This window comes from Protopterus annectens, chromosome 5.part0 (assembly GCF_019279795.1).
Source record: "Protopterus annectens isolate FY-2018-M chromosome 5.part0, PAN1.0, whole genome shotgun sequence".
Lineage (NCBI taxonomy): Eukaryota > Metazoa > Chordata > Ceratodontiformes > Protopteridae > Protopterus > Protopterus annectens.
This window is the reverse complement of record NC_056735.1, coordinates 683,072,333-683,097,106: the sequence shown is the minus strand read 5'-3', so window position 1 is coordinate 683,097,106 and position 24,774 is coordinate 683,072,333. Positions and strand designations below refer to the sequence as shown.

At 42.7% G+C, this 24,774-nt stretch overlaps 1 protein-coding gene across 1 annotated transcript in view; it reads left to right on the top strand.

Annotated features, from left to right (window-relative positions):
• The window catches only part of OFD1 (OFD1 centriole and centriolar satellite protein), a 1,865,993-nt gene that overhangs the window by 1,209,320 nt on the left and 631,899 nt on the right, over window positions 1-24,774 (top strand). Inside the window, exon 20 of the mRNA XM_044072530.1 lies at window positions 16,143-16,246. Coding sequence (XP_043928465.1) covers window positions 16,143-16,246 — 104 coding nt within the window. The remainder of the gene's footprint in view (window positions 1-16,142; window positions 16,247-24,774) is intronic.

The following is a 24,774-nucleotide window of genomic DNA, read 5'->3' as shown; positions in this document are numbered from 1 at the left end:
GCCCCCAGAGTGTTCACAAAGTGCATGGCAGTTGTCACAGCTCACTTGCGATTTCAAGGATTCCAGGTGTTTCCATACCTAGACGACTGGCTCATTTCCGCCCCTGCCAGACATCTATTAGAAGAAGCCCTGGCGTACTCTCTCCTCACTGCAGAAAGGCTAGGCATAACCATAAACTGGCAAAAATCCAATCTCACCCCATCTCAGTCGACAGAATTCATAGGGGTTATCTTGGACGCAGAGCTGCCATTCCAAAGCACAGAATTTTAGGATAAAGCAACAATGGATTCCAATCCTTTCAAGGGAGAAATCCATGGCTCACTCGGTTCTACAGCTGTTGGTTTCCATGGCAGCCTCCATCACCATTGTCCCCCTGGCCAGGTTTCACATGAGGCTTCTACAATGGCTACTGCTCACCCAATGGTATCCTTTCAGCATCCTCTTTCAGCCATAATTCAAGTAACCCACAGGTGCAAACAGGATTTAAATTGGTGGATGACACACAATCTGTCACAATGGTCTCGCCCTTTTTTCCCCCAGCAATCCAAGCCCACAGTAACCACGGACGCCTCCCTGATGGGGTGGGGGTGGCTATGACAGGGACAGACGGTCCAAGGCACTTGGTCCGAACTGGAGGCCCATCTGCATGTAAATGTTCTAGAGCTGAGGGTGGTGCTTCTGGCGTTGCAAGCATTCCATCCCCTGCTGCCGTCTCAGACAATTGCGATTCAATCAGACAACATGGTGGTGGTCTGGTACATCAACAAACAAGGTGGAACCAAATCTTACCCCCTTTGTCAAGAGGCCATGAGGATATGGCAATGGGTGATGGCTACCAACCATTTTCTTCTAGCAATGCACATTCCCGGGAGTTCCAATGTGATAGCAGACAGACATAGCAGGTGCATTCTTCAACCTCACGACTGGTCCCTGAATCCCTTGATAGCAGCGGAGATCTTCCACCACTTGGGCCGTCCTTGCTGCGACCTCTTTGCATCCCCAACCAACTACAAATGCAGCAACTACTTCGCCCTGATTCCCCCTCCGGGACAGTCGCCCAGGGACGCTGTAGTCCACAATTGGCCCTCGGGTCTTCTTTACGTATTCCCACCCTTTCCCCTCATTCCCCAGTTTCTGAAGAAAGCCTGTCGGCTGAAGAACCAAGGTGATCCTAATAGCTCCATATTGTCCTCAACAGATTTGGTTCCGCTTCCTTTGGCCTCACCTACTAGATCGACCATGGATTCTCCATCCAACCCCAGAGTTGATCTCACATCCACAGAACCTGATTCATCCCAACTTGAACAGCCTGAAGGTCACAGCTTGGCTTCTCCAATTCCCTTGATTGCCAGGCAGAATGATCTTTCTTTACCAGTACTTGACATTCTCATTGCATCTCATAAGTCTTCCACTAGAATTACTTTTCTGAGCAAATGGAAAATATTTACCTGTTGGCTGAAAGATAAACAAATAGATCCCTTCTCAGCACCAGTGTCGATAATACTAGACTATCTGGCCAACCTCTTCCAGTTGGGTCTTTTGGCTTCTACCATTAGAGTTCATTTGGCTGCAATTTATAATTTTCATGAGGGTGTCCAAGATTTTTCTCTTATGTCCCACAAATTGTGCAAGACCTTCATAAAAGGTGTGAATCATCTGAAGCCACCTTTTAGAGAACCTATTCAACCATGGGATTTATCATTAGCTCTACCAGCTCTGACAATGCCACCTTTCGAACCAGCCTCTTCTTGCAACCTCAAGCATCTGTCATGGAAAACCTTGTTTTTGGATACCATTACTTCTGCCAGACATATTTCTGAGCTTCAAGCTTTATGTATCAAGAGTCCGTACTTGAGTTTTCATAGAGATCGAGTGTCTCTAAGAACTAATCCATCATTTCTGCCAAAAGTGATCTCTGAAATGTCCATTAATCAAACCATTGAATTGCCAGTTTTCTTTCCCAATCATTCAAACAGAGGAGAGTATTGCCTACATACCCTAGATATCCACAGGCAAATCCGTTTTTACTTAAACATGACTAGGTCTTTTCGTAAATCTGACCAGTTATTTTTGGCCTTTTCTGGACCTAGATTAGGATTTGCTGTTGCTAAGGTCACATTAGCTAGATGGTTGAAGGACTGTGTGACCTTCTTTTATACACAACGTAATATCTCGTTACCTACTACCATGAAAGCACATTCAACAAGGTCGGTGGCAACTTCTGCTGCCTTCCATGCCAGAGTTCCTTACATGACATCTGTGCAGCTGCAACTTGAGCTACGCCTCATACCTTCATCAATCATTACAAATTGGATTTGGCCTCTAGGGGAAGAGCATCTTTCGGTTCTATGGTGCTCAGGAATGTCCTTCCATGAGAGTCTTCCAGGAATAGAGGTAGCTGGGGACTCTGTCCCATATGTAAGGAATGAATGAGGATTAACAATATCAGATAAAGAAGTTATGTCTTACCATAACGTTCCATCTGTATCATTGATCCTCGTTCAGTCATTACGACCCTCCATCCTTCTCCCTCCTGTGGTTTCTAGTGGATCTCACCATTCGGTTCCCTTAGGTTATTTGACCAGAGATAGTCTCTACCTTCTTTGACTGGCAAACTCAATCTGAGGTAACAGGGAGAGGGGGATTTAGCTCGAGAGTTTGAAGCTGACGTGAGCTTGGAAAATGGCCGGCTCGGTTCCGAGCTTGGAACCGATACTCATACGTAATGACTGAACGAGGATCAACAATACAGATGGAATGTTATGGTAAGACATAACTTCTTTTTGCAGATGGTAAAAGTAAGGTGGAAAATGGGTTACTACCCTAAGAGCTGTGCTGTGCACTAAGCAAATAAATATGAAAGTGGGGGGTAACTTAAGCTTTAGATATATCTAAGTGGAGAGCCACTCATTTTAAAAGAGGAAGACAGATTGGAAGGGGGTGGGCACTTTGTATTTTGGCTCTATGGAATACAGTGTGATGGCCAATAAATTTAAATACTTTAAAGGGGAGTGATTTCACAAAATGATAATTTTGTGTGTAATGACAATAACCAATGGAAGAGTAGAAGGGAAGAGGATATGTGGTCACATTAACATAAGGGGTAGATAACTAGAAAGACAGTTGAGTTTAAAAGCACAACAGCACTGGGGTGGGAGGGTGGAGAAAAACTTAATTAGGGTGTGACTCACAAGAAACACAGCTGTGGACTCTTTAGGCAATTAAAAGCAGAATACAAGTAAAACTGTAAAGAAAATGAATCACAATATACAAAATGGAAACCCACTAAAAACATTACCCCTAGACAATGCGGTTAACTACTTCAATACAAAGTTCTTAAATTTGCTTGACTCCTTTGCACTCTGGAGAACAAAATGCACAAAAAGCAATCCCATCCCATGGCTAACAAAGAACACTTTACTCTGCATGTGGCTCTGTGATAAAGCTTGGAAACTTTACCATAAAACCAAAACCATGTCTATCCTGAATGAATACAAAGCATTAAATGAAACAAAGTAAAAAAATGTATACCTCAGATCGCAAAACCTCTTTTTTCACATTCCAAACCAACCATAACTCTAACCTACAAAAATTCTTTGATGGAATCTCCTCTCTCCTCAGCCCAGGTAAAAAAGAGAATCCCTGCCCAGACCCAAATGCCTCCCACTTGGAACTAGCTTCCAGAATTAACTCTTTCTTTATAGATTCCATAGCCAAACTGACAGCATCCTTCACTAACAACTCATGTTCCCCATATCAACCCCCACACATCCCTTTCACCTCTTGCAACTCCATCTCCCAACCTCCTCCATTTTCTATGAACCCCATTCCTATCTCTACTATAAAAAAACTACTACTAAAACTCAAACCTTGCTCTAATGCCCCTGATAACATACCCTCCTACTTCCTAAAAACAGCAGCAGAAGCCATTGCCCTCCCTATCTGAATACTAACAATTAGATCAATTTCTGAATTATATGTCCCCCATCTCTGGAAAAAAGCCTTTATTATCCCACTTCATAAAGGGGGCAATGACAATAACATCCCTAATTTCCGACGTATCACTATCTTATCCCCTATTTCTAAACCTCTTGAAAAATGCATCCATCTGCAACATCTCCCATATCTCTTAACAAATAACCTTCTTACTCACATCCAGCATGGTTTCCAACCTGGCCATAGCACTACCACCGCGCTCCTCTCCTTCCAAGAAACTGTTAACAAGGCCTGTGACTCCAGTCACATTGTGTCCACCCTGCTCTCAGGCCTTTGACACCATCTCTCATAAGCTTCTCCTTACTAAACTCTCCAAACTAAACCTATCCCTCTCTGCTATCAACTAGTTCACCAGTTACCTATCAAACAGGCAACAAGCTGTCAAGTGGAAAAAAGCCATTTCACCTTTCCTAGTTATTCCCACAGGCATACCCCAAGGTTCTATTCTAGGACTCTTCCTATTCAACATTTTCATAAATGACTTCTAGCTTGCCATCCCTAATACTAAACTCATCCAATACACTGATGACTCCACAATAATCTGCTCTGCCACTTCTACCTCCTCATTAGCAAAATTAACTCAGGATGCCTTCTCTTCTACTGAACAATGGATGATAGACAGCCACCTGGCACTCAGTGCAACAAAGACCAAATTAATGGTATTTACCCCTTCTAAAACCACCATCCTAGATAAAGACTCTTTATCTCCAGCCAAAATAACACACCTCTCAAAATAGTCTCCACTGCAAAACTGTTAGGAGTCCCCATTGACGACCAACTAAAGTTTGATAACCATCTACAAGTAAACATAAAAAAAACACATAAAACATTAGGCATGCTCTACCGCCACTACCGCTACATCTCTCCTGCCACCAGGATCATTCTTGCTACTACTTATCTCATCCCTTCCCTCTTATATGGTGCTGCTCTCCTTACTAATCTATAATCCTCCCTAATGTCAGAACTTTCCTCCTGCTGCTACATAAGCTCTAAATTTGCTACAGGCCACAGATCCTCTACCCATCATTGTAAATCCCTACATCAACTGAATTGGCTTGCACTACCCAATTACCTAACCTATACTCAACTTATCCAATCACACAAACTTATTTTTAGCCCCTCTCTTTCCTCTACCTTCCAAACCACCAACCAAATAGATGCCTAAGATCCAGCTTCCAAAATCTAATTGAGCAACACAAACCTGTCCGTCCACCAGGCAAATATCTTCTATCCTCTGTAGCATGCCATCGGAACTCTCTACCACCACACATCCGTACCACTAGCAAGACTCTCTGCTTTCAGAACTTTACTCCACTCCCATGTAAACTCACATTGGGAATGCTCCTGCTCCCACCCTGCATAGCTTTCACAACCTCAGTTACTCTCCACAGACTCATATATTCTGCTATGAGTCTCCTATTATCTTATCATTCCTATTATCGTATAACTCCTAACTGTTGTAACAATGATATTTTATAAGAATTGTAATTTGTATTTTTGAAACCTGTTACTCTGTATTGTTCTTACATTTTTATTTGCATTGTATTAGTCTCACTGTCATGTGTATTTTGTATTTCTCTGGAGCTTTTCTCCCTAGGACTCCATTGAAAATGGGCTCCTTGTGGCCCAGTGGACCATCCTGGCAAACAAACTGGAAATCAATAAATAAAATAAAAGCATATAAGAAAGCAAAAACTAACCTTTCCTTCACAGCAAGTTGTGGCATAGCCTGGATGAGCTTTTCTAGTAAAGCCTTGGAATGTTTTATTTAGCACCTTAAATAGGAGGTTTAGTTCCAAGCTCCTTCCTCAGTTTGCAGGTAATTAACCTTAATTGATCTGTTTTAATTTCTGTGTGACTCAAGCACAGCTGTGGTCTCTTTCCTAGTTTAAATATGCAATTAAAAGCAGAATACAAGTAAAACACAGCGAAAAGAAACTGAATCACAATGTACAAAACAGAAGAATGCAATACATAAAATAAAAGAAAGCAAAAACAAACTTAGCTTTCTCACACATCAAGTTGAGGCAGAGTCTGGGTGAGCTTTTCTAGCGTAGCCTTGGAATGCTTTATTTTATCCCTTAAAGAGAACGTTTAGTTCCTAGCTCCACACACAGTTTGCAGATAATTAACCTTAAAGGAGAATTCCACCTAAAAGTCAGATGTTCTTCATTCCACATTGCTGCAGTCCTAACCATTGGGTAGTCCGCTGTCCCAGTCGGCCCGAATACCAAAGTATATGGCTGACGTCGGTCAAGGCGCATTAGTCTGACGTCAGGACGTCAGGGTACTAATGTGCATGACCGACGTCATATCCTCAGTCTTTTTTGCCGCATGGTCCGATGCAGAAGCAGTTTTGCGAGTGCAGGTTGGCGTTCTGAAATTTTCTGAAGTCGGAGTTTCAGACCGAATCAAAGTTGGCTAAGTACCCCGTTGGGGAATATTTTGGTTTTTTCTTGCCTCAGTATTTAACCGGATGTCAGAAAAAGTGAATAACTGTATTTCTTGTGGGAAACAGATACCTCATAGGGATTACCATACCTTGTGTATACCTTGTTTAGGGCCTGAGCACGACGTTGTTGGATGCCGCTCTTGTGCTAGATTTAACAAACGCACTATTAAGAGAAGGTTAGACTGTGCCAGGTTAGTTTTTGGGAAGCGTTGTAATTATAAAATGCCGTCGGATGCTCCGACGCCCGCTTCCAAAAAGCGCAAGGACAAAGCAGCAAAGCCTAGAGTGGAAGAACCGACAGTCCCGGACGCCGGTTCTTTAGAAGGCTCAGTGGAGCCGGAGGTTCTGCCAGGAGTTTCTTTGGAGTCTCAGGGAGAGACTTTACTGTTACAGGATGTGTCCTCTCAGGAGGTAGGCCAGGCTGAAGGGGCTTCTCAGGTGGCTGTTCTTCCCTCTCTTCCTAAGGTGGTTAGAGCCTCCCTTCTGTTTCCAAGGCTTCTTTGAGAGGCAGGCCAGGTTTAACTTCAGTGGGGTTTCTCCTAGCTCTTCAGGATCTTTGCCTAAGAAACATATGCTTAAAATGGCAGAGGATTTGATTACTATGATTAGAGGTTCTATGCCCTCCTGATAAGAGGCCTAGGGTGGAACCTGAGTTTGAGAGTTTTGAGCAGTGTTCGAGGCTTCTGAGTCTTCGGCTGAAGACTTGCAGGAGTATCCTCCTTATTCTGATTCTGATGTGGATGATTCTACTCCTTCAGCTTCTCCTCCTGAGGATTTTTCATTTTCAGAGACTCTGCATTCCATGAGGGAGCATTTTAAATGGGAAGGTCAAGATTTCTCTGATTCCAGGAAGAGGCTTAGGGAATTCTTGTTTTACCCCAGCATAGGCCTTTAGCTATACCTCCTGTTCTGAATGTGGTGGAAGATGTTTTTGCAGAGGCTTCCTGAACCCTGATTCTTTGCCTCCTGCCCCAGTTAAACCGGATAGGTACTATAGGGTGCCTGAAGCTCATAAGTATCTTTTAAGAGTCCTAGGGCAGACCCGAAACTGTCTCTCAGGGGCCTAAAGGTGTTAAGGCTTCTGTTGTTAAAAATCCTGTTCCTCCTGATAAAGAGGCAAGGGCTTTGGATAGATGGGGAAAGAAAGTGTATACTTCTTCCACTTTAGCCATGAGGGCGTTGAATTGCCAGTTTCACATGTTAAAATATCAAAATTATCTCCTTTCACAATTGAAGTCTAAGGTGGATGCTCTGGCGGAAGGTATTGAGTGTAAAGAGTTGCAGGATTTAGTTCATGTGTCTGAACAGGTGGGTAAGCATTCCTTGCAATGTGGTTTTGATGCTGTGCAGGCCTCCTCGAGGGTGGCTGCCACTGGTTCTGTTCTTCGTAGGCACGCCTGGTTGAGGGATCAGAATTTAGCTGAGCATGTTAAGACAAGGATTTTGGATGCTCCTTTACAGTCTGACGTGTTGTTTGGTTCGCCTGTGGAAGCAGTTTTAAAGAAAATGGAGGACAAGGCTAAGTCTATGCAAACTGTTAAAGATTTTTGCAGGTGCAGCCTCCAGTTTAGTAGAAATTGGCCTACTAAGGGATGGACATATCCTGCTTATGATTCCCAGTCTAGGGGTAGGTCTAGGCGTGGTAGGGGCAGAGCTCAAGGTTCTTTTAGGCCTAGAACAGGGAGTTCACCTGCTCAGACTTCTGGTGAGGGCAGGGGTCAGTCCTTTCGTAAACAGACCCAATGACCTGACTTTTCAGCTGCCAGTACGTTCTCGTCTGGCAGCACCTTTGGGAGGAAGGTTGGCTCTTTTCAAAGAAAATTGGGATTTAATTACCCAAGACAGATGGGTTTTGGATATCATTCACCACGGTTACAGGTTTTATTTCCATACCTTGCCTCCTTTCAAAGGCATGCCAGACATTCCTCCTCTACAAAGAAAAGAGGCTCACAAGCAAATTTCTCTGTTACTCCAAATAGGGGCCATTCAGCCAGTTCCTGTGCCAGAAAGGGGCCTAGGATTTTATTCTCGCCTGTTCCTAGTACCAAAGAAGGGGAACACATGGAGACCAATTTTGGATTTATCTATCCTCAACACTTATCTGGACATTCCCAAGTTCAAAATGTTGACGTTACAACAGCTTTTACCTCTGCTGGGCAAAGATCACTGGATGGTAACTTTAGATCTCAAGGAGGCTTACCTTCATGTGCCTATCAGACTAAGTTGCAGGAAGTATCTGCGTTTCGAGCTGGAAATTCCCATTATCAGTTCTCTGCATTGCCCTTTGGCTTATCTACTGCCCAGAGTATTCACAAAGGTTCTGGCTCCAGTGATAGCTTACTTCAGGCTAAAAGGAATTCAAATCTATCCTTACTTGGACGACTGCCTGATTCTGGCTCAAGAAAAGGAAGACCTTTACAGCATTTGGAATATGTGATAGCAGTGCTAAGATGCCTAGGGTATTCTGTGAACGAAATAAAGTCCAGTCTAGTACCCTCTCAAGACATGTGCTTTCTGGGTGTGAGACTGAATACAGCAGCCCAGATGGCCTTCTTAACCCGGACAAACAAAAGAATCTTTCCATTTACTTCCATCAACTATCTCTTCAGTCCGGGCTGACTGCAAGGACAGTCCTTCAAGCCTTAGGGTTCATGGCATCTTGTATTCTGGTGCTTCCCAATGCCAAACTGCATATGAGGAAGCTGCAATGGTATCTCAAAATGTATGGACACAGCACTGCCAGGATTTGGACACTGTCATTCAAATAATACCTTGCATTCAACAGGAATTTTTGTGGTGGGCTCAGGAATGTCACCTAAACAAGGGACTCTCTGTGACCCGGCCAGAGGCGAGTCAGATTCTAACGACAGATGCCTCAGACATTGCTTGGGGAGCTCATCTAAATGGAAAGTGGATACAAGACAAGTGGCCTGCCAGACTACAGCATCTACATATCAACATGAAGGAGATGTTAGCAGTCCAGTTTGCATTAATGGCTTTCAAGGAGTTACTTCTTCCAGGGCAGGTGTTGATTCTAACAGACAACACAACTGTCATGTGGTACATCAACAAACAAGCGGGAACACATTCTTACCCGTTATGCTGGCAAGCAATGATTTTATGGGAGACTGCGCTCACCTTGCTACTAATTCTCCAGGCAAGGTTTCTGCCGGGAGCACAGAACTCCTTAGCAGATGTGTTAAGCAGACAAATCATGGATCCCCACGAGTGGAAACTGGATCTTCATGTATTTCGAAATTGACAGTGTCATGGGGAACTCCAGACATAGATCTGTTCGCTTCTCCACTAAACCACCAGCTGCCAAAGTTTTGCACAAAGAGGTTTCATCACACAGCTTGGAAAGTGGATGCTCTTTCTTTCAGTTGGAAAAATCTTCATGTGTATGCCTTTCCACCTCTGCCTCTTCTCCCAAAGGTGCTCCTAAAGGTCAGACAAGACATGCCAAGGATGATTTTAATAGCTCCAGATTGGCCTCGCAACACTGGTACCCATTACTGAGGAGTTTGGTAAGGAAGCCTCCATGGCCTTTACCTTTGATTCCACACCTGTTGTCTCAGAGGGACGGTCACCTGCTCAATGTCAAGCTTCACTCTCTTCATCTAACAGCCTGGCATATTCTGTTTTGAAACACAGCAGGTCTCAACTTCCTCAACAAGTTTTAAATGTGATTATGGAAGCCAGAAGACCTAGTACAAGGAAAGTGTACGCAGAAAATTGAAGAGATTTTTATTTTGGAGTGCAGCAAAGAATTTGGAGATTTCTGAGCCTAATTTGAGTGTGGCTCTTCAATATCTTACTGAGTTATTGGACAAAGGTTTGTCTTTCTCTTCCATTAAGATTCATGCTGCAGCAATTTCAGCTCACTATGATTGTGACCCACCATTGTTTTCGCATCCTTTGTTCAAGCAATTTCTTAGAGGGGCAAAGAATATAAGACCCCCACGTAGAGCTCCTACTCCTGCTTGGGATCTCAATTTTGTGTTGGAGAAACTTACTCTACAACCTTTTGTGCCTGCGGCTACTGCTGAATTGAAATACTTGTCATGGAAGACTGCTTTTTTGTTGGCCATTACTTCTGCAAGAAGGGTTTCTGAATTGCAGGCCCTTATGGCGGTAGAGCCTTTTTTGATTTTCCATAAGGATAGGGTATCATTACGTACTAATCCTTCTTTTATGCCTAAGGTGGTTTCTAGTGTGGCTTTAAACCAAACTATTCATTTGCCTACTTTCTATGCAGATCCCCAAAATAAAGGGGAAAAGATTTTGCACACTTTAGATGTACACAGGCAGTTGCGTTATTATTTAAGCAGGACCAAGGATTTTAGGCAGTCTCAGCAGTTGTTTGTTTCTTTTGCTTTGAGTTCTCAGGGCAAGCCTGTGTCAAAACAAACTATTTCTAAGTGGATTGGGTTTTGCATTGCATTTTGTTATTCCCATCATGGCAAGGAGATTCCAGCTGGGATTAGGCCTCATTCCACTAGGGCTACTGCCACTTCAACAGCATTTCTAAGGGGTGGCAACTAAGGATATTTTGGAGGCAGCTACTTGGAGTTCAGTGCATACTTTCTCTAAGCATTACCACCTTCCTCTCTACTCTAAATCTAGGGCTGGTTTTGCCACAGCTATTTTGCAAGGCATGTTGACAGCTCCTGCTTCCTTATGATTTGCCAGCCTCCCTTACCTCTGCTTTGGGATTCTACCCAATGGTTAGGACTGCAGCAATGTGGAATGAAGAACATAGTACAGTTTTGTACCTACCATAAATGTAGATGTTCGAGGATCCACATTGCTGCAGTCCAATTTACCCTCCCTCCTTCCCCTCTGTGTTTAGGGGTGGTTGTGTGGGTGAGGTTATACTCTTGTAATTTTGTATATATTGTACATATTTTTGGTGCAGGAGTGTTTGGTGTTTTTGGTTTTGGCCTTGTCTTTTTAGGGTCTTCTGACATCTGGGGCAAGAAAAGACTGAGGATATGACGTCGGTCATGCGCATTAGTACCCTGACGTCCTGACGCCAGACTAATGCGCCTTGACCGACGTCAGCCATATACTTTGGTATTCGGGCCGACTGGGACAGCGGACTACCCAATGGTTAGGACTGCAGCAATGTGGATCCTCGAACATCTACATTTATGGTAGGTACAAAACTGTACTTTTTTTTCCCAAAGGTGATTTTACTTCCCCTGTAATCAAACACTAAACACTTCACATACAGAAGAAAACATCATTTAATAATTATGTTTGCTTTTCTGCATTTGGCTCATCTGTTACATCACAATAGTGGCAGTCTGGCAGAATAATTAGGTTAGATTGCTTATCCCAACTACAGAGCCATTAATAAAACAATGTCTCTTAAACAATGACATTTAAATGTGTCTTATAAGTTACAGATTGCCAGCATCACACCTTAGATAAATAGTACTACCTGGAGTCTGAACAAAGACCGGGCTTTCAAGCTTAGTTTTTGATGCAAATGTCATTCCCTGTAATAAAACTCATCACTTTCTGTCAGTATTTGATTTTGCATTTTTTCTACTGCATAATTTCTGTAAAAATGCATGTTTCATTTGGAGTTAGGGAAAGAAGATTATCAAAGACATTAATAATAGCTAAAGTATTTAAAACTTTGAATGCAATACAAACCATCTCAGCCCAAGTAACACCTGTTAGTCACAGGGGTCAGATTTCTGAAACATGAACACTGAACTACAGTTGTTACTTTGAGAGCTACAATTAACGCAACTACATTTTTAATCCTGTCATTCAAATATTCCTTAAAATGCTGCAACAGAGATGGCCACTAACATAACTCTCAAGTGTACCTCATTATGAGGAACGTACCACATTTGAGGTCTTAAAATGTTAATGTTCCTCAAAGTTCCACGTTGGAAGGCTCTGTCACACATTCATTATTAGGAATTTTTTAACTGATATCCATGGTAAATAGAAAAGAATCATATTAATTCATTAAAAGATCTTTTGTATGAGTAAAACCAGCATATTTTAATCATTGTATGACCTTCCAGGCTGAAGTTGTTTGTAAGTTGTTAGTATGTATTCCACATTTTGCCTGTTCCACATTATGAGGGCTAGTGTTCCTCATTTCAGAGATGGAAGGTTGAGGGCTATGGCCACTAATGAAAAAGCAGAGTAATTAAAAATGCTGATTGAGGCTGACAGTGAAAAGTAGGCAGTCACAGCACTTTGGTAAACATATGCGAGAGAAAAATCACAGTAAATGACCCCTTCATCATAAGGATTTCTTTCTGTCCCTCTAACATAGCATCAGGAAGGCGAAGGCATTGACTGTAAAACAGAATCATACTAGCCATGGCAGCCTCCTTCAGATGATTTTGGGGTATAACAAATTAGAAAATAACAGTAACCATTTACTTTGATATAGAGGCATTCGCACAGCAGAAAAGTGCAAGATTTGCTAAAAATCTATTTTTTTTCAATTTTTGGGTGCAGTTCTCCTTTAATTGACCTGTTTTAATCTCTGTGTGACTCAAAAGAAACACAGCTGTGGTCTCTTTCCTAGTTTAAATATGCAAAATAATGCAATTGAAAGCAGAATACAAGTAAAATGAAATGTAAAGAACACGAATCACCATATACAAAATAGAAGAATGCAGTAAAGTAACACAAAATACAAGAAAGCAAAAACAGACTAACCTTTCCCTCTTGGCAAGTTGTGACAGAGTCTGGGAGAGCTTTTCTAGTAATGCCTGTTGTCTAAAACATGTATGCATATACATAGCTCTTGCCTTTAACATTTGTTTCTCCATTTTAGTCCTTATAACAAATCCTGTACATATGTACATGGTTCTTTACCTCTTATACTTGGCTCTGCCCTGTCACTCTAGACCTCTCCACCTATTGCTTTCTTTCTTTCTATAGCCATTATTATGCTGTAATCAGAATGACTCTTAAATGTTCTTGTTTGGATTTGCCAATTATGTTTTTTGTTTACTTGTAGATTGTTGTATATTATAAACCTGGGCTGGATATAAAATTGCTCAGTTGTTGATCAATACAGCAAGTAAACAATTTAAACAAATAAGTTGTACACACACACACTGAAAAAAATGTTCACTGCACCAATTCAAGAAGAAATAATAATGGAATTATTAAAGTACCACCAACAACAAAATGAAGAAACCCGACTTCACTCCTAAAGGTGGAGCTTCTCAATGGGTAACGGGAAATCAATAAAGAACACTTTAAATAGTTTAAAAAGCGGGTCAGTAGCCAGTCACAAATATTTAAACATTAAAAATGCATATTTCACATAATAAGTATAAGTCTTCACAATTTTCACAAAAAATAAATAAATTCAGTGGTTAAATATAGCATGTAAACCTACACAACACAGTCTAATGCTGCCATCTGGTGGATTGTATGTATATATACATATATATATATATATATATATATATATATATATATATATATATATATATATATATATATATATATATATAGATGTATGTGTGTGTGTGTATGTGTATATATCTATATATATATATATATATATATATATATATATATATCTATATATAGGATCCGTACAGATGCTCGACTGCATCTTTCACCGAATCCCAATTTGGTGAGCATACTTGCACAAAAGTGCTGTTCACTGAAGCAGCACTTTCGCACAAGTATGCTTGTTTTTCCATTCGTACTACTGTGCTGTAAGGGAAAATTCCCTTTTCCCCACTGTAGTGCGACCTCGGAGTGACAATATTAAAGTAGGGGGATGTGGTGGGCACAGCTCCCCACATCAGGAGGTGCAGGGGGTGTAGTCTGAAAAAATGACAATCTTGGATTTAGTATTTATTTATGTATTTAACATTTGTTTACCAAAAAAGTTCAACTTGGAACAAAGCCAATTTTTTCAGCACAGGCCCAGGGAGAAATGTTGCAGACGCATGTCTTTGTAATGTTGGAGGAAAGCAGAGCACCCAGAGGAAACCCACATGAATGCAGGGAGGACATGCAGACTCTGCACAGAACGTACCCCAGCCGAGATTTGAACCGGAGAACCTCTTGCTGTGAGGCGACAAACACAACCACTTCACCACTGTGCTGTCCATTTGTAAGTCCACATTCTTGGTCATACATTCTCCACATTCTTGGACTCAGCATTATGAGTCTTGACATTTCAAAAGTTTACCAGCAAACTGTCTTCCTTGAAAGGGATGTTTGCAGTTATATTGAGTATGCTTGATACAGACATATCTGTACCCAACCAAGAACCTATAAATGAAAGTTCTGATTAAGATCAACTGAAAGATTAAGAAACCTGTCTTTTACTCAACTTTTTAAATTGGTGGGTGTAATGTAAATGGTCATTGTCATCTCTATCTGAAATAGTACATTAGATAAAATAATGTTTATACACATTAAATATTTCAAGTATTTTTTAGACTTTCTTGTTTGTGTATTTTGGTAAAATTGAAAGCTGTAGAGTTTAACTAGATTGCATTATATTATATATTCTCTGAAATGTTTATTAATTGTGTAATGTTTAAGTAATTTTATTTTTTATTTGTATTATAAACTAAAGTTTATTTATGTTTTATTTTTGAGACAAAAATCCTTAAATTACTAATTGAATTGTTCATAGGTAGGTACTAGGCAATTCATAGGTAGGTACTAGGCTATCGGCCCAAGGGCCTACGTAAGCCTAGCCAGCAAGGTTCCATAGCTTATGCCACCCAAGAAAGTTATTTTCCTGTGCCACTGTCCAGCAGAGACACAGAAGTGATCCCCAGGGTGCATTTCCTATTTCCCATCCACTCATCAAGATTTTTCTTGGAGTGCTAATGATGAACTTTGCTTGACATAGATGGGTAGCTTGTTCCAGAGTATAATTATGTTAATTGGTTAATTGATGTGATTTAGTAAAAAATGGAGTTATAAGTGATATGCAGCAGTTCTGATGAAGTCTTGTTTTTTTAGATGAAAGGGCGTAACTGATTGCTGCTGTGTGAATAAAAGTTTAATTTTTGAATAGTACACTGATTTCTTCTTGTCTGCAGCAGTGTTGACCGAGTGCATTTTGATATTAGATAAAACAGTGATTTACTAGCACTGCTAGATTACTTTTCTCAGCAACTGTTAAGATGGCAATGTTGAGACTATATATTATCAGTGGGGAGGGGATTGCTAGCATATTGCTTGTTTAAGGAGAGGAACACTTGCTGCTGGAAACTTTAAAAACTGTACTCAAATATTCCAATTTCTTGTTAATGACTGTCGAGCAGTAAAAAAGAGCCTAAGAAATCCAGCCAGTCAACATAATTTTATTTCTCTTTGCCCCTATTTTTAATAGTTTTGCAACATTATGACACCTCACTGTACTTGTTCCTCTGTTATACATCTCCACATTATTAATAAGAATCTTTTCAGTGTTGTTTTGTATAATTGGCAATGGTCATATGTTTTAAGATGCTTTTCATTATATTAATCTGTAAATGGTTAAACAATACCTCCTGATGAAGGACTACTGTTCATCCGAAAGTTCAAGTAGCTATAAAGCCTATGTTGATACAGTAAAAGGTATTACATTAGCTCTGCATTCCATCGTAGTAATAATATAGGTCATAACAGTCTAGTTTCTGTAAAAACTTAGGGACTCAACCTCTGTTCTTTTGCTTTCATTCCTTAGTATCACTGAACTTCCAGGAGATGTTACTACCACAGATTGGTCTCTGCAGCCTTCAAAGTTACATCTAGAAGATCTTGCAGTTACTGATTCCCTTCAAATCACTGGTAAATATTTATTAAACACTGAGCTAGGTGCAAAAAAAATAATCTTTTACTAGTATATATATTTTAACTCCTTTATTAACTTTAAACATTGAGCATTGACATTGGTACAGAGAGTTATAGAAATGAAAATCAACAATTTAAACAGTTACTTAATGTTATATGTATGATGTTAAGTTGTCAATCTCGCCTTCATTCTTGCTGGATGGGTTCGGAGCCGATCCTCGGCTCCGACTCGGCACTTGCTTTAGCTTAAGAACTCCTTTTACCAGCTCGAGGCAACCCTATATCCCATGATGCAAGGCGGAACTACCCCAGATCTCGTTTGCCGCTTAGCGAAAGAGGTCTCCTTTGCCAGCTGAGGTAAGTTTTTTCTTGTAAAAGAAGAAAAGTTTAGTTAGGGGTTTATTTTTCCCTTAGTGTTAGTTTAGCCTGTACTTAGTTACAGCCCACCCTATTCCCTTCCTTTTAAACTTTTATAAATAGTTTTCTGTTTAAAATTTTTAGTCAGGCCTAGTTCCCCAAGTTATTCCCTTCCTGTGTGTCTGTGTAAGGGATTAATTGGTGTGTTTGTGGGGACTGTTTGTGTTTCCCTTCTAGGATGTCAAAAGAAGGCAAGGTCTCAGGCTTCAAGAAGTGTGACCAGTGCTGTCAGAAAATGTCTCTGACAGACGGTCACACTTCTTGTGTTTATTGCCTGGGGCCTTTGCACCTGCAGGACTCCTGTGCATTGTGCCATGCTTTTAGCCAGAGAGTCCTGCAGGAAAGGAGGAACAAATTAATCCTCCGAGGTTTACTTAAACCTGAAGGTTCTCCTCCTAAGTCAGGGCAGGAAACCTCTTAAGCCACCGGAGGTTCAGGCTACAGTGTCCAAGCCTCCTCCGGTGGCTCCGCCCATCGAGCCGATATCGGCCCGCTGGAGTCGATACTTCTTCTGTTAGAGTAGTGGGTTCGGTGCCGACCAGCCCGATACCCTGACTACTGTGGCCTTGTCGGCTCCGGCTGGAGCCGACACTTTATCCAGCATCGGAGCCGAGATATCCTCGGCTCCATCTGGGGTTCAAGGGACTTCGCCCGATGGCCGACCGTAAGAGATCCCGGTCCCTTCTATACTAAGTATTCACTGCCCGGGTCTCCTCTTTTGTCGGAGCGGAGCCATCGGAGCCGGTCTTCGAGATCTTCCAGGCTGTCTGACCACGATTTGGAGAGGGTGGTAAGCAGGCTGTTGAAGTCTCAGGCACTGGCCCAAATGCTCCATAGCCCGTCTCAACAGACTTCGCTATAGCCCATTCTTGAGATTCCTCCTCCGACTCCACACCAGAGTTCGGAGCCGGAGCTTTGGGACAGCGACTGTTTCGATGCGGAGCCGATACATCCTTCGGCTCCGCTGCCTTGGCTCCGATCTCCTCCTTGAGACCTTCCTTGGAGGGATCCGTCGCCGGTTTCCACTGTCGGCTCGAGGGGCTAGTGGCATCGGACCCTTGTCCGACCCCGCCTCCCTCTCGGGCTTCGCTTTGGTAAGCTCGGCGCCGACATCGGCCTCGAGCCTTCTCTCTCCTTGAGCCGACCATTCCTGCTTTCTTCGAGCGGTGTGTTCCGTCTCCGGGAGAGGAGCCTTTGAGGTGATGAGGAGTGTCCTGGCCTCTGAGCCTGGTCAACGGTCTATCCTCTAGCTCCTCCCTCATCAGTGCCTGCAGATGCCTCTTGCCAGCCTCTTGCTCTCAGGCCCAGGGATCCATCGCCCCAGGTTTCCCCACTGGGAATTTCCTCCTCTTCCGAGGTTTCTCCTGATCCTGCAGGGGAACCCCCTCGGAAGAGGACGGTAAGAGGAAACACACAGACTCCCTGAGTCTACTACATCTGATACCGACTTAGATGAGTCGGAGGGTTCCCCACGGTCCCCTCTGAGGATGTCTCCTTTTCAGACATCCTTGAGCTCCTCAAACAGAGGGGGAATTGGCCCTCCATTGACCCCTCCGAGGATGAGTCGGTATACCTGGAGGCTTTGGATCCCGACCTCCACCTCCTGGGTGTCTCCGCCTTCGACCCACTCATGCAGGTAGTGTCTCGGAAGGCGTGGCTCCAGATTCTGTGGAACCTGTCCCCAGGAGACCATCCAAGTTCATCACGGCCCCTTCGGATAAACAGTTCCTGTCCAAAGGTGTCTCTGTGGATGCTATGGTGGTGGCGGGCGCCACTAAGAAGGAACTGGCGGATCCTTCAGTGCCTGTCCATCCTCCTAATAAGGATTCTAGGACCATGGACAGGTATGGAAAGCGGATGTTTTCTTCAGCGACCTTTGCTATGCTCGCTGAATTACCTTTGTCACTTCACCAGGCTTCAACGAGATATTCTCAAGGAACTGGGAGAAGTTGTCCAGGATCCTTCTGCTGCTGGGGCTCAGGAAAAGATTGCCTCACAGCTTGCTATCCTGAATTCCATATCTAACTCCTCTATGCGGCTCATATCTTATGCAGCCGATGGAGCGAGCAGGGCCGCAGGCACAGGGGTTGCTCTTACACGCCAAGCCTGGATGCGGCTGTGTAATTTTGGACCCTTTAAGGCGTCCTTCACCAACACCCCCTTTGACGGTTCGGCTTTGTTCGGGCCTCAGGTGAAGGATACTTTGACCAGATGTGAGCAGGACGGTAAAACTCTTTCTGCCGTTGGAGTCCAGTTTTCCACTCCTTCTAGACCATACCCCAAGGGTCAGAAAGGGGGGAAGATGTGGTTCCGTAAAGCCCAAGGAGCTACATCGGACACACGTGGTCAGTTTACCCCCAGAGGCAGAGGGGGTAACAATAATAGACGCCGCCCTAGAGGCAGGGGGGGTCCTCAGAACCAGGGCAACAGGGAGTCTCTTCCTGAGAAGCCCTTTCAGCATCCCTGAGGTGTTGCCCGACTGTCCACCCTTGGAGGCAGTCGGGGGAAGAATTTCGCTGTACCCAGTAGCCTGGCAATCCCTATCCCAAGAGAAGTGGGTACAGTCGATCATATCCGAGGGTTACAAAATTCCCTTCGAAAGGTTTCCCATACCTCTACAATCCCTTCCAGACATCTCACCCGGTCAAAGGGGATTTGGCAAGACAGGAAGTTTCAAAACTCCTGGAAAAAAGAGCCATCCAGACAGTGCCGGCAGACCAAGTAGGATCCGGCTTCTACTCAAGATTCTTTTTGGTCCCCAAAAGGACGGGAGATTGGAGACCAATTCTAGACCTAAGCAGACTAAACAGGTCTGTCAAAAAGGCAAGATTCCGGATGGTCACGCTGCAATCCATTCTGCCCTTTCTGGGCAAGGACAACTGGATGTGCTCTATAGACCTTCAAGATGCGTACTATCACATAAAGATTCACAGACGCCCAGAAGGTTTCTCCGCCGCTGGGAGCCAGTCATTACCAATTCAGAGCACTGCCCTTTGGCCTCACTTCAGCCCCAGAGTGTTCACCAAATGCATGGCAGTGGTCACAGCTCACCTGAGTCGTCGAGGATTCCAGGTGTTTCCTTATTTGGACGACTGGCTCCTCTCCGCCACCTCCAAGCATCAGCTTCTTCGGTCCAGAGACTACACCCTACAGCTTTGCAAGAGACTAGGAATTTCGGTAAATTTAGAAAAATCCTCTCTGCTGCCTTGCCAATCTATCACCTTTATAGGCGCAGAGTTAAATATCACAAAATGTTAGCCAGGCTAACAGATCAAAGGATTCTGGACATCCAGAAATTTGTTCAGCTTCTGTTACTAAGCAACAAGATCAAAGCCAGGTTTGTCTTGAAAGTTCTAGGCCTAATGGCTGCGGCCATTGTTCTTCTTCCACTGGCTCGCTTCCACATGCCTCCTGCAGTGGATGTTATTCACGCAGTGGTCGCACCACCATCTGCCCATGAGACATGAAATCTTGGTAACACAGTCGCAGGGCTCATCTACGATGGTGGATATCTTCCCCTCTTCTTCATCAGGGCCGACCCTTTGTTCCCCTCCTCCAGTTGCCACAGTCACCACGGATGCCTCCCTGATCGGGTGGGGGCATTATCAGGGCAGGATGGTCCACGGACGTGGCAACCCATAGAATACCACCTGCAAATAAATGTCCTGGAGATGCGGGCAGTGCTTTTGACGCTGCAAGCCCTCGACGACTTTCTTCCCACGGGGACTATTGCAGTACAGACGGACAACATGTCCGTGGTCTGGTACATCAACAAACAGGGCGGAAACAGGTCCTATCCCTTATGTCGAGAAGCTCTCAGACTTTGGCAATGGGCGATCTCTTCTCAACGGTTTCTGATAGCAACGCACATCCCCGGCAGGTCCAACCTATTGGCGGACAGGCTAAGCAGATCTATTCTGATGCCTCACGAGTGGTCTCTCAATCAATCTGTAGTGGATCAGATTTTTCTGAAGTGGGGCACCCTTGTTGCGATCTTTTCGCTACCCCTCAAAACAGCAAGTGCCCAGATTACTTCACACTTTTTCCCTTCCAGGCCAACCCTTGAGAGACTCTCTAACCCAGGATTGGCCTCGGGACTTCTTTATGCTTTTCCTCCCTTTCCATTGATTCCACAAGTCATTCAGAAAGCCACCGTTTGAGAACCAAATTGATCCTCATTGCTCCATATTGGCCTCGACAAATTTGGTTTCCGTCTCTACATCATCATCTTCTGGTGCAGCCCTGGCATCTGGACCCAGTTCCAGATCTTTTGATCCACCAGTCGGGTCAGCAGCACCGGGCCATTCATTCTCTCAACCTCACTGCTTGGTTGCTCCACTTCCTTCCCTAGCCAGGCTACCAATGATTTCTGACTCAGTCAGAGACATTTTAGTGTCTTCTTTAAAGTCGTCCACTAGAACTATTTATGCTAGCAAGTGGCGGCGTTTTTATTTGGGCAAACGCCAGAAATATTGATCCTTTTACCGCTCCTGTACATTCTGTTTTGGATTTCCTGGCGGAGGTTTTTCATTCAGGATCTTCGTCATCTACAGTCAAAGTACAACTGGCTGCTATTTCCAAGTATCATGTTGGCTTGCATGACAATAACATCATGTCTCATAGGTTATGCAAGGCCTTTTTAAGAGGAGTTTTTCTCCTAAAACCGCCTGTGAAACATCCTCCTCCGCAATGGGATCTAAACTTAATGTTGGCATCCCTAATTCTACCTCCTTTCGAACTGTCTGCTACGTGTTCTTTAAAGTTATTGACGTGGAAAACTATATTTTTGCTGGCTGTTACTTCTGCAAGAAGAGTTTCTGAGATTCATGCCTTGTGTATTCGTTCTCCTTATCTGGTTTTTCATAAGGATAGGGTTTCGCTTAGAACTAACCCTTCCTTTCTTCCCAAGGTTGTATCTCAAACCAATATTAACCAATCTATTGATCTACCAGTGTTCTTTCCTAACTATTCTGACAGAGCTGAACAGAAGCTGCATTTTTTGGATGTTCATCGTCAGCTCAGGTACTACTTGCATAGGACTAAACAAATTAGAAAATCAGACCAATTGTTTGTCTCCTATGCAGAAAACAGGTTAGGTCTTCCAGTTTCTAAAGTGACCTTATCTAGATGGTTGACTTCCACCATTTCCTATGTGTACTCTCTAAGGGGCAAACAACTATCTTCTAAGCCAAAAGCACATTCGACCAGGAGTCTATCCACTTCGGTAGCCTTTCAGGATAGACTTCCCATTGACACTATTTGTGCAGCAGCTACTTGGGCCACGCCTCCTACCTTTGTGTCTCATTACAAGTTGGATTTGGCCTCCAGAGATAGGGCCAGTTTTGGTTCCACAGTTCTCAAGAGTCTGTTCCATTGAGCCACCCGGGATACAGGTGCTAGGGACGGTCCCATCCAGCAAGAATGAAGGCGAGATTGACAACTTAACATTTAGAAGTTATGTACCTACCATAACGTTCCATGTTAGTTGTCTCTCGCCTTCTTTCTTGCGTTCCTCCCTCCTTCCCCCTGGCCTGGACAGATCTTGGAGAGTTCCTATTAGATTGCTTCCTCTGGAGCATTGTTATGAGGACTTCTTTTAGGAACCATGGTTCCTAATTATGTTAGGATAGTCTTTAGCAGGGTCAGTTAGCTGCCAAACGAGATCTGAGGTAGTTCCGCCTTGCATCATGGGATATAGGGTTGCCTCGAGCTGGTAAAAGGAGTTCTCGAGCTAAAGCAAGTGCCGAGTCGGAGCTGAGGATCGGCTCCCAACCCATCCAGCAAGAAAGAAGGCGAGAGAAGACAACTAACATGGAACGTTATGGTAGGTACATAACTTCTAATTTTTTTTTATCAATTATCATTGACTCTAACAATGCATTTATTGTTTGAATCCTATCTTCCCTTAAATTTCATTCCTCCTTCTGAACATTTTTCTGCATGTATTGTTCCCACAAATGTCAGTTATTTCTATGTATTTTGCTCCTTCCCTTTTCTAAAGATTCAGTCTCCAATTATTTTATCTCCTTTCTAATATTCAGTACTTTTATCTCCTTTCTAATATTCAATACTTTATTTTTAGTTAGTTTAGATTTTGGTGTCTGTTTTCTATTAATTGCTTTTTGGCAGCCAGTAGCATTAAACTTGGCAAGGCCTTATTATGTCTAAACAATTAAGATGTTATATCCCAGCTCAAAAGAATCATTTCTTAGTTGCAGTACTTTGCGCTCCAAGCATTTCTGGCAAAGTACTATGTAGGAAATTTTTAATGTCTCCCAACTCATCACAGTCCAAAATATATGCTCCCAGGTGCCTCTGTCTTTCACATCACACCTCCAGCTGTTGCTGTCTGGGTTATAAACATTCCTGTATAAGTCCTGCACAAGTCCTCAACTTCTGGATTTTATTGCATCCTCTGGAGCCATGCAGATGCCTTTCTCAGTTTTCCGTTGTAAACTTCCTTTCCAGTCTGTCTTCCCAATGTTTTTTTACTTCTGATTGATTTTTGTAGTTTCATGCAATATTTTATATGGCTACTAATTATTCCTTTAACAACAGCTTCTTTTCTAGACGCAACTAAAAACTAAACCAGAGCTGGTCTTTCACTTAGCACTCACTTTCCCTTTATCTTTGCATGTACTTCATTACCAGCCCCTGGTAGGGAGGGCAGTCTCTAACCTGCGGTCTAAACATCTGCTTGGCCTTATCCCAGTCTGTTTCCTTTCCCTCCATAGATATTTGCTCCTACCTCAGTTCCTTTGCTATTTTTCCTTCAATAAATTACAGTTCCTTTTTCCTATTTTCTGGACCCCTACTTGCAGACATCTCTATTAGTAAAATCTCCTTTCTCCTTTCATATGTAGGTTTTGCTTATAATATTTTTTGCTGCCCTATAACAGTCTGTATGGTCCTTGTTATTCCCCTTAAGGGCTTCTATCCAAAATCCTACTCTCTCTTTTTATCTCTTGAACCTCCTCTTCCCTGTTTCATCATCATGTCTTTCCACATTGATTTACAACAATTTCCTTGAGTTATACGAATAAGCTTCAACTGCATAGCTCTAAAGTATTCCTTCAGATCATGTAATCCTAAACCACATTGTTCTATGGGAAGAAACAACTAATCCTTCTTAACTCTTGTGTTCTTTTTCTCACAAATAAATTCTTCCATTGCTTTGTAAATTATGCTCCACAACATCTCCACTGGTTGATAAAAATAGGGTCTACTTTACGTTGTCAAAGGCTGACAATATCGAAGCTGATTAGCGAAAGCAAAAAACATTGAACGTTTAAACTGAAATCTCCGTAAGGGGAGATTTCCGTTTAGTTCAATGTAGTGCAGTCTCGGAGTTGGTATATTTAAGTAGGGGGGGGTGGGGGCGCAGCCCCCCCCCACATGGGGGGTGCAGGGGGCTTGCCCCCTTTTTGCAAAGGTAAGTTTTTATTTATTTTTGTTTTTAGGCATTTTTTTTTTATCTTTCGATATTTCATAATTCAATGATATGGTGTCGACCATATCAGATTCGATATTCTGAAACTTTGATAAGATAATATAGATGCATAAAAATATGCCTGACCTGTATATACAACTAAAGGAACTCAAAACATTTTAATTGTTTGCATCTTGCCATCTGTATCCATAATCAAGAGCTTCCAAATTTTCAATTTTTGTATGATCTTTTGTGTAGTCTCTTTCCGTATATCTTTATCTGCCATAACAGTCGCTGTTTTAATCCATACACCTAAATGCTCATCTTATGTCCAGATAGATAAAGGTATTACCAAACTTATTAATTTGTGGATAGTAGTTTACCACTGTAGCCTTTGTTTTTTTCTTCTTTTATTTTATGCACTAAAATGAGTTGAAACTACCTGAAAATGTTCCACAACACTACAATGTCGATTTCTAGATTTATCAAATAAAAAAATTACATAATCTGCAAATAAAGCTAGCTTTTCTTGATTACCATACCGGTTATATCCTGGAATTTGTTGAGTCCCTTATTTTCTTTGCAAATGAATCTTAGTACAAAGCAAATAATAAAGGTTAACGAAGACACCCCCTACCCACTTCCTCTGTTCAGGCATATCTTGTTGGAGTGGAATCCT